This window comes from Trichosurus vulpecula, chromosome 7 (assembly GCF_011100635.1).
Source record: "Trichosurus vulpecula isolate mTriVul1 chromosome 7, mTriVul1.pri, whole genome shotgun sequence".
In the NCBI taxonomy this organism is placed as follows: Eukaryota; Metazoa; Chordata; class Mammalia; order Diprotodontia; family Phalangeridae; genus Trichosurus; species Trichosurus vulpecula.
In genome coordinates, this window is record NC_050579.1 from 79554846 (window position 1) to 79571585 (window position 16740).

Here is a 16740-nt window from a genome sequence, read left to right on the forward strand (position 1 = left end):
GTGACCTGGACAGGTCATTTAACCTCTGCCTGCCTCAATTTCCTAATCTCTTCAATGGGGGGGGGGGGAGCGGTGGTAATAGCACTCCCCACTCAGGGTTGTTGTGAGGATCAAATGAAATGATTTTATAAAGTGTTTTGTAAACCGTTCAATGCTAAAAGATGACAGGCCCCATGGGGATTCATGGGAATGCTCCCATCTCGTCAGTATAAACACAGGCTGCGCTTACCTTCTCCTGGGCTGCGTATCTGGCCATGAATATTCCACATAGAATCTGCCTCTTGGTCATTCTACTCTGTTGACTCCATCTGCCATCCCTTCATTTCACTAAATGACCAGCCTACCTACCTCCTTTGTTGATCGTCTGCTTCCTGGACCATTCCCTTTAGGACACTGGAGCCCCAGTCATCTTGGGCTGCAATCACCTTCAGCCCACCAGGTGTCTCCCCATTCCCCTGGGGTGATCCACCATGACTCTTTGCGGATAGTGCCATTCCACAATCCACAGCCACACAGCATCACAGGAAAAATATTCCTACTAAAAAGACTGGGTTTTGTATCAGGAATCAGATGCCCTTCTATAAGCTGAGTACTAAATAAGGAGCCTAGACAACAAGTCCTCCTGGACTTGAGAGGAAGGAGAGATGCATTGGGCATGTATCATCACTAATTAGGACCTCAGAGGCCATCAAGATCAACCCCTTCATTTTACAAGTGAGATTACTGAGGTCCAGAGAGGGCACCTGATTGACCCAGAGTCATGTAAATAGCTAGTGACAGAGCAGCTGACTCCAAAACCAGAACTGGCTGAAATGTGTGTGTATATCTATATATGTTTTTTAAAAATTACGTACTTAACAAATATTACTCAATACAAACATTTCAATGTAAAGCCAAAACAAAAGCAGGATAATACATGAAACTGTGAGCTTCTACTACATCCAACTTCATTTTTAAGTGTAAATATAATTTGATACATTAGTAACAAAACCACACAGCTTGCCCAGACTTCTTTCTGTTCTCTTCTGTGTACCTTGCCCATTGATGTTCTTTTCTCTTCTGTTTTTTTTTTTTTTCACCATTCTCATTCTTCGCTGCAGAGGTTCTGAGCTCTGTCTGGACACTTTCTTCTTCTGGGACCCTGATCTCTCTGACCTTCTTCCTCAGTAAAGTGAGGATGATATTACATAATGCAGGACTGCTGTGAAGAAAGCATTTTGCAATAGAAATGTGACCTCTGGTCATTGTTTTGTTTCTTTTTAGGAAAGTGTGGAAGGGGAAGCCCTTAGAAGCCAGGCTGGTAGACTGACTACTGCTTTCCTTCTCCGTTATTTGGGCTTTCTCCCCCTCCTCCTCTTCCCACTCTTTTCTAGATACACTTTGATTTTTTTATAAATTAAAAAAAATGTTTCCACATAATCTGTCTGCATGTCCTGTTTTCTCTTCTGAAATGGAATCAGACAGTCAGCAGAGACCTAAGCAGACGCTATTTCTTCTTGCTAGGACAATGAGTTAAACTGGAAAAACTTCAAGGAGGGTCTGACTACTTTCCCCTCAAGGAAATACTGGGAAAGGGTTGATCTGCACCCATTCCTCTGCTCTCAGCTGTTGTTGTTTGTCCTTTGTTTTCAAAGAGGACCTGTGACATCTTGGGGTGATGATTTAAGTGAGGCAGAGTTGGCCAAAGTTGGCAGCCTCACTCTCTTTTCCAGTCATCAAAGTCCAGTGGCACTTGACAGAAGTCAAGATGACTGGTGATGGCTGGGGATGCACTGAATGGCCTTGGTGTCTTCAATGTCTGACCCAGCTCTAAGTGGTCCCCAGTGCCTACTTCAGTCACCTTCAAGGCCACTAGAACAAATTGTCCCATCCATCCATTCCACTGGGTGAAGTCTTCACATGCTTGGGGAAGACTGCCCCCAACTCATAGATGGATTTGAGGCCTGTCCTGTCAGTCACTCTCAACCTGGTTTAGCCCACCTGCCCAGATACATTTACTGGGGGTGGCTGCTTCTTGACTCTTTTTTTAGTTATTTGCTTCCTTCTTCCTTCCCTTGGGTCAAAAAGGTTTTGCTGTGCGTTTCCAACCTTTTGGGAAAGATGCTAGTGAGCTCAGTCTTCATCAGCAGACTGGTCCTTCCTTCAGCATCTCAAGGGTTCTTTAGTGCCAGAACTATCCTAAATATGAACACTAATGTTCAGTTATTTTGTAAGACATCTCCTTTTCCCTTTCTCTGCTTCACAAACACGTTGGCTACTAGAGACAGTCTCCAAGCAGGAGTGAATTGTTGAAGACAGGGAGGGGTATTAGGAGATCTTAATTGTAATCAACTTTGCCACAAATTGCTGTTACTTGGGTTGATCTCTAAGGTTCCTTCCAGTTCTAAAGTTTTGATTCTAATGCATTTTTTGCCCTGAAAAATCTCATCTTCTATCCCCTTTCTCCTTCTCTTTTAGAGTAGAAAGAAGGTAAAAACAGAGGAGTTATTAATAGAAGATCACACTTATATTATACTTAGAAAGCGTTTTGAAAAGTGCTTTTTCTTGAACAGCCCAGGTAGAGATGAGTACCAGAACTATTATCATGGCCATTTTACAGATGAGGAAACAGATGCTTAAAGAGGATTGCCAAGTGAATTGCCCAGGGTCACACAGTAAGTGAGGGTCAGAGCTGAGATTCAAACCTTGATCTCCTGACCCTTACTGCAGCACTCCTTTGGTTACACCATGACGGTCAGCACACTTGCCAAAGTCCTAGACAGAAATCACGTTGTTTTCTTGTGACAGTGTCATGCTGCTTTCATTCTTTTAACCCGTCTTCTAGTACAGAATCATCATACTTGAAGGGCTGATCCTAAGTGGGTTTTTATAATCTTGTGTGTGTTCCCATTCTCTCTTTAATTTTTTTCTGTATTTTTGCTTTGTTATCAGATTCGTTTTGTTGTGGAACTTGTGTGGCCTTTGTCTTTATTTGTTGTCCTGATCTGGCTAAGAAATGCCAACCCACTCTACAGCCAGCATGAATGTAAGGATTTGGGTTCAACCGTGGGCAGTAGTTAGGAATACTCATTATTCACAGATAGTATATGTTGTCTCCCTCTATCCCTCCCTGTCTCCCTCTGTCCTTCAAAGCAGGCAGCATTTAAGTGTGGTATTGGTGTCCTCAGTGCCTAGTGAGGGACTTGGCACATAGTAAGTGCTCATGCATGCGTTCCATTCATCCATTCATTCATTGGTTCATCTGTCCTGATCATGAAATCAAAATTAGAAAACATCTGTGGCAGCATTCCTCTGTCCTCCTTATTGATTTTTGCTTACTTTATGTCATGTATGTAGTGTAACCTACCTGAATTGTAATGGTTTTTCATCTCTGTGCATTTTATTGTAGGCATTTATTACATAAACTAATTGAAGGATTTGGGGGCTCTTTGTCTCCAGATAGAGTCACAGATTGCTTTTTTGAGAAGGCACAAATTATGAGTAAAGTGTCTGAATATTTTGGGAACAAACTTAGGAGATTTGTATTATGTGGAACTAAGAAAATGGAATATGCTATAGACACAGTTTATCAATATCACTTAAAAATAAAATGTTTTTCTGGGTCTCAGTGGCTTCCTGCTGAACATTTTAAAGTGTGTCTTCTGTTACCTGAGCAATGTTATATGGTGCTACTCTATGGAGATCTTAATGCAGCCTCTTGGTTTCTAGCCTGGAAGATTGCTTTATTCCAAATACTTACTAGCTTTGTGACCCTGGGCAAGTCACATAACAGCTGCCTGACTCAGTTTCTCTTATCTGTAACAGGGGGATAATAATGCCTACCTCCCAGAGTTGTTGTGACGTGATATTTATAAATCACTTTGCAAATGTTAAAGCACTATAGAAATGCTAGCTATTATGAATATTATTATTATTAGTTATAATATTAAGAATACTCATAACAGCTAACATTTATATAATGGTTACTATATGCCAGGCTCTGTGCTAAGCACTTTACAATTTTTATCTCATTTGATCCTTGTATTATATTACCCCCATTTACAGTTGAGGAAACCGAGGCAAACAGCGGTAAAGTGATTTGCCCAAGGTCACACAGCTAGCATCCGAGGCTGGATTTAAACTCAAGTCTTCCTGACTCTAGGTCCAGTGCTCCATCCACTGTACCCACCCAGCTGAATTATTATTATTATTTTATTAACATTATTGGAATCCAGGCAGGTGGGTTTGGAAGACCCAAGAATGATGGGAGGTCTTCTTGAGTCCTTGCTCAGTACCTTTTTGATCATAGGTTTTGATTTTCTATTTCTGCACTTAATGCTTTGGGCAAATATGGATTCCAGATTTTGCCTCTTCAATTCACCCTCCTAGGACCCCATATCTTATAAGACCCAGAGGGGTGGCATGTTAGCTGTTATGCCCAAATGGCCCTGGCTCTGTCCACCCAAATCTCAGTGGCTTATTTTCTGTTTGTTTGGGTTTTCCACCTTGAAGGCCATTTCCCCAACAAGGCAATGCCCTCAGCTGGCCTGCTGCCATGGCTCCAAGGGATTTTTTGTAATGTGAACAATCCTTGTTTCCGGAGCCCCACCCAGGGAGAATCTCCTGGCGTCGTGTCAAACTATAACAACTCCATGTAAGTACCATGAGACTCCAGCCCCTAGTCTGTTCAAATTGGGGATGGAAATATACTGAAGGTCAGAGCAGAGCTTTTTCTGCTTGATATGAACGAGCTAGACAAAAACTCTAGCCATTATCACTCTGGGCCTCAGTTTCCTCATCTGTAAGTTTAAGAGGATTTTTGACTGGATGGACTCTGAATTTATGGACTTATTAATATTTTTATTAGTCAGATGCTTGTGCCCAAGAGCTGTTAAGAGAAGGAAATGGCAAACCACTCCAGTATCTTGGCCAAGAAAACTCACGGACAATACCGATGTGCTATATATGGTTCATGGGTCATGAACAGTCACACATGACTGAATGACTGAACAACAAAGAGCCCAATGGGATACAGAACCGGAGCTGGAAGGACCTTTAGAGGTCATCCAGACCAGGAGTTCTTAACCTTCTTTTGTATCCTGGGGCCCCTTTGGCTTCTGGTGAAGTCTATGGACTCCTTTTCAGAATAATATTTTTAAATGCATCAAAATACATAGGATTGCAAAGGAAACCAATGACAGTGAAGTTGTTATCAAAACCTTAAAAACAAAATAAGACAAAACAAGTTCATGCATCCTTGATTAAGAACCCCCATTTCTAGACCAATACTGCCATGTGAAACATGGATTCTTCTCTGTGATATCCCTGGAAGGTGAACATATCTAGAGGAAAAAGAAAACTATTTGATTTATATTATCGTCTGGGGTGGGGATTGAAGGTGGGGAGCCTTTCATTCTCAGACTTGCTCTGACATCCTGAGTTAAGCCTCCCTTTGTAGGGGAGATAGTGAAAAGTGAGAATGAACTACTCTTTTGCCCAAAGGTGTTTATACTTCAAATGTTAAGACCTATAATCAATTACCAGTCCCTTCATACACAACTAGGACAAGTGCCCCAGTGAGAAGGGAGTGGCAAAAAGTGCCACAAGATGTTCAAAGGCTGAATGGAATTCTTATCAGGGATCTTTGTCAAATAAAATTAAAACAGACCTTTCTGGATAGAAGTAGTACTAATTTACAAAAAATATTATTCAAATTAAGAATATATCTACATGGATTCTTGAATAGTCCAAATGACCCTGGCTTATTAACGATGGCCCAACTGGAAACATGTGGGCCAAAAATCCCCAGTCATTCATTCATCAGCATGGATGGAGTAGTTAGATTAGAAGATCCCTTTCTTCAACTGTTCCTAGATGGGAATAATAAGAATAAGAATGATGATAGTGATGAATATTGCCCCCAGGATGTTTGGGGGACAAATGAGGGAGGAGCTGTTTTTCAAACATAAGCTGTTGTTGTTACTTAGGAAATAGTTTACATCAAAGGAAATCTTTATTAACACAGCTTTCTCCTTTATCTCTAGCTTGGCAAGGGTCTACCAAGATGTTCAAGAGCTCTTGATAAATGCCCCAGAAAGCAAACTCCTTGGCCAAATGTGGGATGAGCTACGTATGTTATCCCAGCTCATGGAGACTCTCAGGACTCATCCTGAGAGAATTGCAGGCAAGTTGGGGTTGAGTATATTTGGTGGGTTCATGTAGTTGCCACTCTCCTAAGCCAGAATTCTAACACTGTTATGGAGAAGCCACAGGCCTATGTCATCTTGGGCTTGAACATGGACTAGAACCATTCAGGTGGAATGCTGTCCCAGTTCTGCTTGGGCAGACTTTTTATTTCATTTGCCTTCTTCCAAGCTGATGAAAACCTTTGCTCACAGTACCTCTGTTCTTCTTCTGCCTTGTTTTCTCTTCTTTCTCCTTTTTTTCACCTTTTCTGACCTCACTGGATTCCATATAATTTATGTTAAGAATTTTTAGCTTCAAACAACTAGAATTTCATTATAGTTATTTTTTCTACTTATACATACAGCAAAACTTCTATGCCAAGGATTCTTAACTGGAAGTGGTCTATAAACTTGTTTTTAATATATTAATCACTGTATTGCAACATCATTAGTTTCCTTTGTAATCCAACGTATTTTATTTTATGCATTTAGAAACATTATTCTGAGAGGGGTCTACAGGCTTCATCAGATTGCCATGACGCAAACATGGCTAAGAACCATTGCTCTACACTTTAGGAGAGAGTCTATGTGAATTATTGTGGCTGAAAACTAATGCTCTGCAGCCAAGCTGCTGAAGAGCCTTTGAGAGTTTACTTAGCTAGGCTCATTCTTGAACAGATCCTGCTAGAGCTGCCATGACATTAGAGAACCCAAAGCCATCCTCCATCCCTGATGAGGCAGGGCTTTTCATAAAAGAAGGATTTCTATGGTATTTTAATCAAAACACTCTAGCACTGGTCCTGGAGTCAGAGGACCTGAGTATAAATTCTACCTCTAATGGTTACTACCTGTGTAACCTTGAACAAATCACGTAACTTCTCTGGGTCTCAGTTTCTTCATTTATAAAATGAAAGGTTTGGACTAGATGAGATCTGAAGTTCCTCACACCTCTAGGACAATGCTCCTATGAGTATGTGAGTGTTTCATGTCAACTCTGATGGATGTTGCAATGTATTAAACCAGAATGTTTGATAAAGCAGAATGTCACATTCCTGACCATCCTGGATCGTAGAGCAGTTACAGCAATCAGCAATGTTTGAAGGATTCTCACCAATATGGACATTTCATGACGTAAGCATTGTGTCGCAGCAGGCCCTGGAATCTCCATCTTATCGGTGGAGGGAAAATTGTAGGCACTGTGAGAAGGAAGTATTTGATGCAGACAGTAGGCAGAAAGTCAATAGCACAAACCCAGTCCCAATCTAGTGGAACCCATAAAGTACCATTCTGTTCCATTCCATCTCATCCTATCCCATTCAGCAAACATTTTTGAAGTATTCACTATGTGCTAGGTGCTGAAGATAGAAAGACTAAAATAAGGATGGTATATCTGTCAAATTAGGCTGCATTAGTCAGGAAGCTCAAAGTATTTTATTTGATGCTATCGTGTATTCTTTAAATTGGTTAAATGAGAATGTGAAACAAATTATCAGTATCTTTGGTTTTTATATCACCTCTACTCCTAAATATACCCCCCCTCCCTTATACATTGATCCTTGTTTCAAAAAGTAAAAGAGGGAGGGAGAGAGATACAGAGAGACACACAGAGAGCACTTCTGCAAAGCTAACCAAAACATCAGCTTGTGAGTCTGACAGTACATGCAATGTTTCATACTCACAGTCCCCTATCCCTGCAGAGAAGAGAGGGATGTGAAGCTTCTCCAGGGCAAAGCTTGGTCCAGGTGAGAATTTAAAAGACTTGACTAAACCAGTGGAGACAAAGAAAGATTGATTTGGAGCTGAGGAACAGGTGGCTCCTTCTTCCAGTCACAGAAGTATGGAACAAAGTACCCTAAGGTTAATGGAGCCATGGTCACAGAAAGAGCCCTGAATTTGGAATCAGAGTACTTGCGTTCATGTTTCATCACTGCCAGTATTACCTGTCTGACCTTGGGCAAATCACCTCACCTTCCTAAGCCTCAGTTTCTTCACCTGGAAAATGGGAGATTGGACTAGATGATCTCTAAGTTCACTCAGCTCTAAACACTCATTCATTATTTGGGTATCCTAGAAAAGAGGAGTTCCACCTGGACCAGTTGGGGCTTCCTGGCACTCATCTGTGTGTATCCCCCAGATCTGCATATCCCCAGATCTCAAGGCTACAGGGGGCAGGAGATGGGAAGGAAAGAACAAGTCAGGACATTCCCAGAATTGCTCAGATCCATGCCTGGCGCCCTGAAGACACAGCCCTATTGCTCATGACCTTTGGAAGAGTCACCCAAGAACCCTGCACTATGTAAGTGAGGGGAGAGGAGTTAGTCCTTCGAAGGTACAGCTTTTTCTTTTGCCACTTTCCCCTGGGAAAGCCAGCTACTGGTTGGAGCCAGGCAGCATTTTGCTTTCATAGCAAACCTGCCTTACTGCATTCTCTGCAGAGGAGGATTAAGGCTAAAAGTGCACAACCATGAACTCCTTTTCCTCCTCTTCCCACCCCCTTCTCACCATCCCACCAACAGCAGGCTCTGTGGTCTCTCATTCTGCAGGAGACCCATCCTCCCACCTAAGTTTGGAAGCATCCTCTCCTCAACCCAGAGCATTCTGCTCTCAGTCACCTTCCTCCCACTTTCACTTCCCACTCCCCAATTCATCACCCCCTACCTCACCCTCTGGCCCCCTGACCTTCAGCAGGGAAGAAAACAAGAAAAACGACATTTTAAACCAAATTTATTTTGTTTTCGCTGCAGGCCCCCCAGTTCAGGTTTCTCCCTCAGGACTTTGGTTAAGCCTCTGTCTGGTATCGGCTCCCTCTCATACACTATGGGGGGGGGTGGTCGGGGGGTGGGGAGGGACGAGTGGGAAGCAGACTCTCAGCTTGGGGAAGGGGAGGGGACTGTTCCCTCATCTACTCAGATGGATGACTGTTGATGGATCTGAGTCTTGCCCCTTTTCCCTGGGGCTTAAAGAAAGCAGGTGGCAAAATCAGCAGCCCAGCCATCTGGGTGGTAGCAAAGGTAGAGAAGCCCCTAGCAAAGCTGAATTCCAGGGGCCTGCCCAACTCCCATCCTCTCCACCTCCCTGAGCCTGGATGAATTCTCTCCTTATCCAGTCTCATCAGTTTGCATTAAGAGAAGTATAGTTTCTGGGAATAGGGAGTCTTTGTACCCTGCCCTGGTCAGAACAAATTCTGGAATATTGGGTTCAGTTCAAGGCACCACAGCTTGAGAAGGACATGGATAAGCTGTAGAGTGTCCAGAGGAGGGCAGCCAGTATAGTGAAGGGTTTGGATGTCATGTAAAGATCAGTTGGAGGAAATGGGAATCTTTAACATTGAGAAGAGAGACTGGGGAGGGAGGGGATGGTAACTGCCTTCCAGCATTTCAAGGGCTATTATATGTAAGAGGGGTTCGACTAGGGGTTCTTCACTTTTGTCATTTGATCCCTTTTGTCATTAGATCCCTTTGGCAGTCTGGTGGAGTGTATGGACCTCTTTTTTAGAATAATGTGCTTTTTCAAAAATGTGAGCCATATTCTTCTTGTTCTTAGAACAAAGATTTAATGAGCAAGTTAGAATGAGACTGGGTAGGGGGGTGGTGTTGTGTGATATAACCTGACCCTCAAGTCAAGCCATCAGGTATCTACTGTGTATTTACTGTGTTCTTAGCACTGTCTAGTGGAGGCTGAAAGAGAAATAGGAACTACGGCCCTCACCGTAAGGGAGCTTACCATCTAGTTGGAGAGAGAGAGAATACATATCACAGAATCACAGAATTTTCAAGGTTTGGAAGGGACTTCAGTGGCCATCTAGTCCAACTTATACATGACTGTTACATACCTGGCGAGACACAATGTTACCACAGAAAGAGCACTGGCCAACTTCTGGGAGCCAAGATGGTGGTGGAAGCAGGAAATAGCCTTGATTCTCCCATATTCACCTCCAGATAAGTATAAAATAGCATCCCCCAACAAATTCTGGAACAGCAGAACCAGCAAAAAGATGGGGTGAAACAATCCTGTAGCCCAAGAAATTAGAAGGTCTGCAGGAAAAGCCTGTCTCACTCCGGTAAAGAGGAAGTGCAGTCTAGGACAGCAAGTGTCCCAGCAAGCCAGTAGCAAGGCCTGCCTCAGCAAACCAGGGGGCAGTCCTGAGCCCCAGTGTCAGGGAGCAGGCAAATGCCAACACCAGAATCCCCTACATGCCTCAGCATAGCCAGGGGAACTGGCAGATGCCGACTCTGGTACCCTACAAGCTTCGGTGTAGTCCTGGGCAAACAGGTATCTGCTAATGCCAGAGCCACGGGTGCCTAAACAAATGGGCAGATGCAAATGCTGGAGTTCTCTGTGGGCTTCAGCACAAGGGCAGGTGGGCCAGGACCTGCCACATGCTTCAGCAGAGCTGTGGGCAAACAGGCCGATGCCAATGCAGGACCTCATAGACTTCAGCTTATGCTAGATGCTGGCACTGGGACCCCGGCTCAGCAACCAGGTAAGTTGCCTGACTCATATGGTCTCCAGTAGTGGCAGCCACTCCCCACCCCACCCTTTCAGTGCAGCACCAGACATAGATGTCCCCCATGGGCCTCAGGGCAACACCAGTGCAGCACCAGATAAATAACCAGGGTCTGTACCCCTGGCACAAGAAGCCTGGGAAAATGCCCCTTCCACCCCACGAGCAGAGCTCAAATTTAAAAGGAAAAAGGCTAAAAAAGATGAGCAAGAAACAACAACGACGACAAAGAATCTGACCATAGAAAGTTATTATGGTGACAGGGAAGATCAAGACACAAACTCAGAAGAGGAAAACAGTGTCCAAACACCTGTGGGTAAAGCCCCAAAGAAAAATGGGAATTGGTCTCAAGCCCAGAAATAACTCATGGAAGAGGTCAAAAAGACGATCAAAAAGCAAAGAAGAGATGTGGAAGAAAAATTTGGAAAAGAAATGACGGCGATGCAAGAGAATTATGAAAAAAGAGTAAACAGCTTGGAAAAAGAATTGCTCCTTAAAGTAGAATTGGCCAAATGGAAAAGGAGGTACAAAAGCTAACTGAGGGAAATGATTCCTTAAAAATTAGAATTGGGCAAGTGGAAGCTAATGACTCTATGAGACATCAAGAATCAGACAGACTCAAAAGAATAAAAAAATAAAGAAAATGTAAAATACCTCATTGGAAAAACATCTGCCCTGGAAAATGGATCCAGGAAAGACAATGTCAGAATCACTGGACTACCTGAAAGCCATAATCAAAAGAAGGACCTGAACAGTATAATTCAAGGAATTATCAAGGAAAACCGCCCTTATATCCTGGAACCAGAGCGCAAAATAGACATTGAAAAAATTTACCCATCACCTCAGGAAAGAGATCCCCAAAGAAAACTTCAAGGAACATTATTGCCAAATTTCAGAACTATCAGGGAAAGGAAAAAATTTTGCAAATGATCAGAAAGAAACAATTCAAAAATCAGGAAGCCACAATCAGGATTACATATGATTTAGCAGCAGCAACCTTAAAACACCGGAGGTCATGGAACATGATATTCTGGAAAGCAAAGGGACTAGGACTTCCACCAAGAATCACCTGCCCAGTGAAATTAAGCATAATGCTTCAAGGGAAAAAATAGTCATTCAATGAAATAGAAGGATTTCAAGCTTTCCTAAGGAGAAGACCAGAGATGAACAGAGAATTTGACCTTCAAGACTCAAGAAAAGCATGAAAAGGTAAAAAAAGAAAAAGGGATTCAACAGGGCTAAACTGTTTACATTCCTATATGGGAAGATGATACTTGTAATTCTTAAGAATTGTACCAGTAATAGTGCAGCTAGAAGGAATATACATAGACAGAGGGTACAGGTATAAGGTGAATTTGAGAGAATGATAACAAAATTAATTAAGGGATGAGGAAGAGGAGCATACTGGGTGCAGAAGGAAGAGAGAGGTAGAATGGGTTAAATTATTTCTCATTAAGAGGGGTGAAAGACCTATTACAGTGGAGGGGAAGATGGGGGTGAGATGGATGGTGTGGGCATCCCTTGAACCTTACTCTCATTATAATTGGCTCAAAGAGAGAATAATATATACAGTCAGTTGAATGTAGAAATCTATCTTACTAGATAGGGAAGTGGAAGGGGAGGAGATTAAGTAGGAGGGCTGGGGACTGATGCAAGGGAGGCCAGATCAGGGGAGGCAATAGACAGAAGCAAAACACTGTCAAGGAGGGAAAGGGGCAAAGGAGAGAGGGGAAAAAGAGGAGGAAAAATAGGATGGAGGAAAATATACAGTAATCATAACTGTGAATGTGAATGGGATGAACTCTCCCATAAAATGGAAGAAGATAACAGAGTGCATCAAAAACCAGAATCCTACAATATGTGTTTAAAGAAACACACTTGAAACAGAATACACACAGAGTAAATGTAAGGGGCTGGAGCAGAATCTACTATGCTTAAGCTGAAGTAAAAAAAGGAGGAGTAGCAGTCCTGATCTCACACAAAGCAACAGCAAAAATAGATCATATTAAAAGAAATAAGGAAGGAAATTACATCTTGCTAAAAGTAACAATAGACAATGAAGTAATATCAATGATAAACATATATACACCAAGTGGTATAGCATCCAAATTCTAAAAGGAGAAGTTAAGTGAGTTACAGGAAGAAATATACAGCAAAACTATACTAGTGGGGGACCTTAACTGTCCCCTCTCAGAACTTGATAAATCCAACCAAAATATAAACAAGAAAGAAACTAAGGAGGTGAACAGAATCTTAGAAAAGTTAGATATTCCAGACAGACCTTTGAAGAAAATTGAATGGGAATAGAAAAGAATATATCCTTTTCTTGGAAGCATATGACACCTTCACAAAAATTGACCATGTATTAGGGCATAAAACCCTCAAAATCAAGTGTAGAAAGGCAGGAATATTATATGTATCTTTTTCAGATCATATTGCAATAAAAATTATATTCAACAAAGGGCAGTGGGAAAAAAAGATTAAAAAAATTTTTTTTGGAGGGGGGAATATCAGGGCAATTGGGGTTAAGTGACTTGCCCAAGGTCACACAGCTAGTAAACATGTCAAATGTCTGAAGCCAGATTTGAACTCAGGTCCTTCTGACTCCAGGGCCAGTGCTCTACTCACTGCACCACCTAGCTTCCCCAAGATTAAAAATTAAGTGGAAACCCAGATGACTGTAATCCCAGCATTCTTATTGGTTATTGTCTAACTTCCGTCTAATCTAGTTAAAGAAGAAATGATTAGTAGATTTCATTTGCATAAGGTACTTTAAAATAAAAGTGGAGTCCTTAAAACACAAAGCCAACAGCAAACAGGCTTGGTGCCAAGCATTGAGAAGGCATGGCGCAGTGTATTATGCCCACCTTCAGACTGAGGCAGACAGTCTATAAAATAGGGAAAATAATAGCACTTACCTCCCAGGGTTGTTTTGAGGACCAAATGAGATAATATTTATAAAGCGCCTAACACAATATATAGGCACTTTATGTTCATTTTCCTCCTTTGTTCCCTCCCTCTTCTTTCTCTCCCTCCCTCAATCCCTTCCTTCCTGCCTGCCTTCTTTATTCCTCTGAGTTGTCTAGAAAAAGAGAAGTATTCATATTGGATATTCTGGAGTGCCTGTGAGGGGAGGTGGTCCTAGGCTGAATGGGGCATTTAATGGAGGAGTCAGTAGCTTAGAGTTCTGCCCAGGCAAGCAGATGTGTAGTAACCACCCAAGCCTTCCTGTCTTGGTACCACTTCTCAGACCACTTCACAGCCTCACAGCCTGAGAAAACCTCAGGCCACAAACTGCTTCCCAGCCAAGCCCACATTGATGGGAGGTTGGAAGGAAAGAGTAAGAGGCTTTGTGGTAGGACTTTGAGATCCTGGGAGGCCCTACTGCTCCACATCCCATAAAAAACATCCCATGCTTCCTGGCTGTTGACTGGAATTTTGTTGATAGACTTTATTCCTTTAGCTGAATAAAATGTTTGATCCCTGATGGATGCCAGTATCCTTGAGAGGAGTAACTCTTTAAGGTCTTATGAATCATTCACTTCAACTACAGATTTCCTCCATGAGTCCTCATGGCATGGAAGTTAGTTAGCCTGGCTTCAGCGCTAGTAGTGTCTGAGTTCTAGAGGGTCCTATGAGCGGCATCTAGGTGGGATGGTGCTAGGTGGATAGAGTGCTTGGATTCAAGAAGCCCTGAGCTGGAATCCCATCACCAACACTTACTGGCTATGTGACCCTGGGCAAGTCACTCATTCTCTCTCAAACTCAATGTCCTCTACTGTTAAATGAGGGTGATAATTTAACAACTACCTCACACAGGGCATTGTGAGAATTGAAAGATGATGTACGTAAAGTGCTTTTCAAAACTTCAAGAGCTATCTAAGTTTTAACTATTCTCATTACTACCAAGTTGTAAAGGCTTCAGATAGACCATGTCAGTTATCTAAGGACAAGGCTAGCTTAGCTAAATTCCCAAAGGGTCCTCGGCAAATTGGAAGCAGGGTGATGAATCTTTCCTTGATAATAATTCACATAGCTGAGGAGGGCTTGTGGTCTACTTTGGTGAAAAGAGCATCAGGGACAGAGTGTAAGTTACTAATAAATACCTTGCTTGGGGCAAATTGAAAGGGGCAGAAGGGAGAAGAGGTTCATTTAGAGTCCAGCCACCAAGTTGAGACTACCACATGGGTGAGGCTGAATAAGGTAAAGGTGACACTGCATTGGGGAAGCCTGTCTCTAGACAGTTCCTTGGATACCCTTTAAATTTTATGCTGAGGGAAAAATGCTCATATAGCCTTGCCCTAGTTACATATCTGTGCAAAGCAGTGAAAATCATAAATCCTTCAAGTGAGAGTCATTTGTATTTTATATTGAATTCGTTTTAGATGCTTTCCTCACAATAGTTTGTGGTGGGTCCTAAAAGAAGGTGGGGACAATGTGGCCACCAAGGAAAGAAGAGCAGAAGAGATTGGCAGCCTCTGAACACAAACTTCTCTGATTTTACTGTCTTGCCAAGGGCTGACCTTGCTGGGGTCTATCAGCAGCTTGAAGACATTTCATACCTGCAGCACTTTTCTGTCTTAATTCAAATCTTCCTTTAGTGATAGCTCTTAGTGTAGGTATCCCAAAAGAAATTCCAGAGAAGAGATGCTCGGCCCAGGTAAACATTTAAACAAGCATTATAGGACCTGTTTCTTAGACACAGAGAATGCCATGCAGAGAAGACCTGAACACTAGTCACACCTGTCCTAGGGCCAGATGATCATAGATTTGGAGCAGGCAAAGTCATTAGAAGTTGTCGAGTCCAACCCCCTCGTTTTACAGTTGAGAAATTCACAGCGAAGTAACTTGCCCAGGGACACACATCTCAGATGGATTCAAACCCAGATCTTCCTGACGTCAAGTTCAGCACTCTATCCAACACATTACAATGCCTTCCACTACTCTTCTCACTCTTGTGGACCCTTCTAGTTTTCATGCCTACTTCAGTGCGTCAGATAGCGAGTAAAGACTGAAGAGTTTCGGACTTTGAGGGGGGCGGAGCCAAGATGGCGGCTGGAAAGCAGGGACTAGTGTGAGCTCCCCACCGAGTCCCTCCAAAAACCTATAAAAAATGGCTCTGAACCAATTCTAGAACTGCAGAACCCACAAAGTAGAAGAGGGAAGCAGGGCTCCAGCCCAGGACAGCCTGGATGGTCTCTGGGTGAGGTCTATCCCGCACGGAGCTGGGAGCAGAGTGGAGCACAGCCCAGCGTCGGCAGTGCAGACCAACCAGACCAGGAGCCTGGCAGCTGCAGCAGTTACCAGACTTCTCAACCCACAAACACCAAAGACAACAGAGAAGGTTAGTGGGAAAAGCTGCTGGGGACAGAGTGATAAAAGGAGTTCCAGTTCAGCCACCACCCCCGGGGCAGCAGAGGTGGGGCAGCTACAGAACTACAGCTGCAGTTGCTTCTGGCCCCAGGCCCACCTGGTGGGAGGAATTAAGTGGCGGATCAGAGCAGGAGTGAAGAGCCTGCTGAAGATCTAAGTCCAGTCCGGGTTGGGGGTTCTTGGAGAAGGAGGAGTGCTGGTGTGGCAGAGCTGGCACATCCCCCCAAACTTGGAACACAGTTCTCTTAACTCTACAAGCAGTCATACCCTACTGAAAAACTCAAGGGTCAGGTTAATTGGCTGGGAATATGGCCAGGCAGTGAAAACGCACCCAGATTCAGTCTCAGACTTTGGAATCTTTCTTTGGTGACAAAGAAGACCAAAGCATACAGCCAGAAGAAGTCAGCAAAGTCAAAGAGCCTACAACAAAAGCCTCCAAGAAAAACATGAACTGGTCTCAGGCCATGGAAGAGCTCAAAAAGGATTTGGAAAAGCAAGTTAGAGAAGTAGAGGAAAAATCGGGAAGAGAAATGAGAAGGATATGAGAAAACCATGAAAAACAAGTCAATGACTTGCTAAAGGAGACCCCAAAAAATACTAAAAAATATACTGAAGAAAACAACACCTTAAAAAATAGACTAACTCAAATGACAAAAGAGCTCCAAAAAGCCAATGAGGAGAAGAATGCCTTGAAAGGCA

At 42.9% G+C, this 16740-nt stretch overlaps 1 protein-coding gene across 1 annotated transcript in view; it reads left to right on the forward strand.

Moving 5' to 3' along the window:
- The first annotated feature begins 10481 nt into the window (after positions 1-10481).
- ABCA4 (ATP binding cassette subfamily A member 4) overlaps positions 10482-16740 on the forward strand; it is a 151933-nt gene continuing 145674 nt past the window's right edge. The window contains exon 1 of the mRNA XM_036768201.1: positions 10482-10647. Within this exon, the coding sequence (XP_036624096.1) occupies positions 10482-10647 (166 nt within the window). The remainder of the gene's footprint in view (positions 10648-16740) is intronic.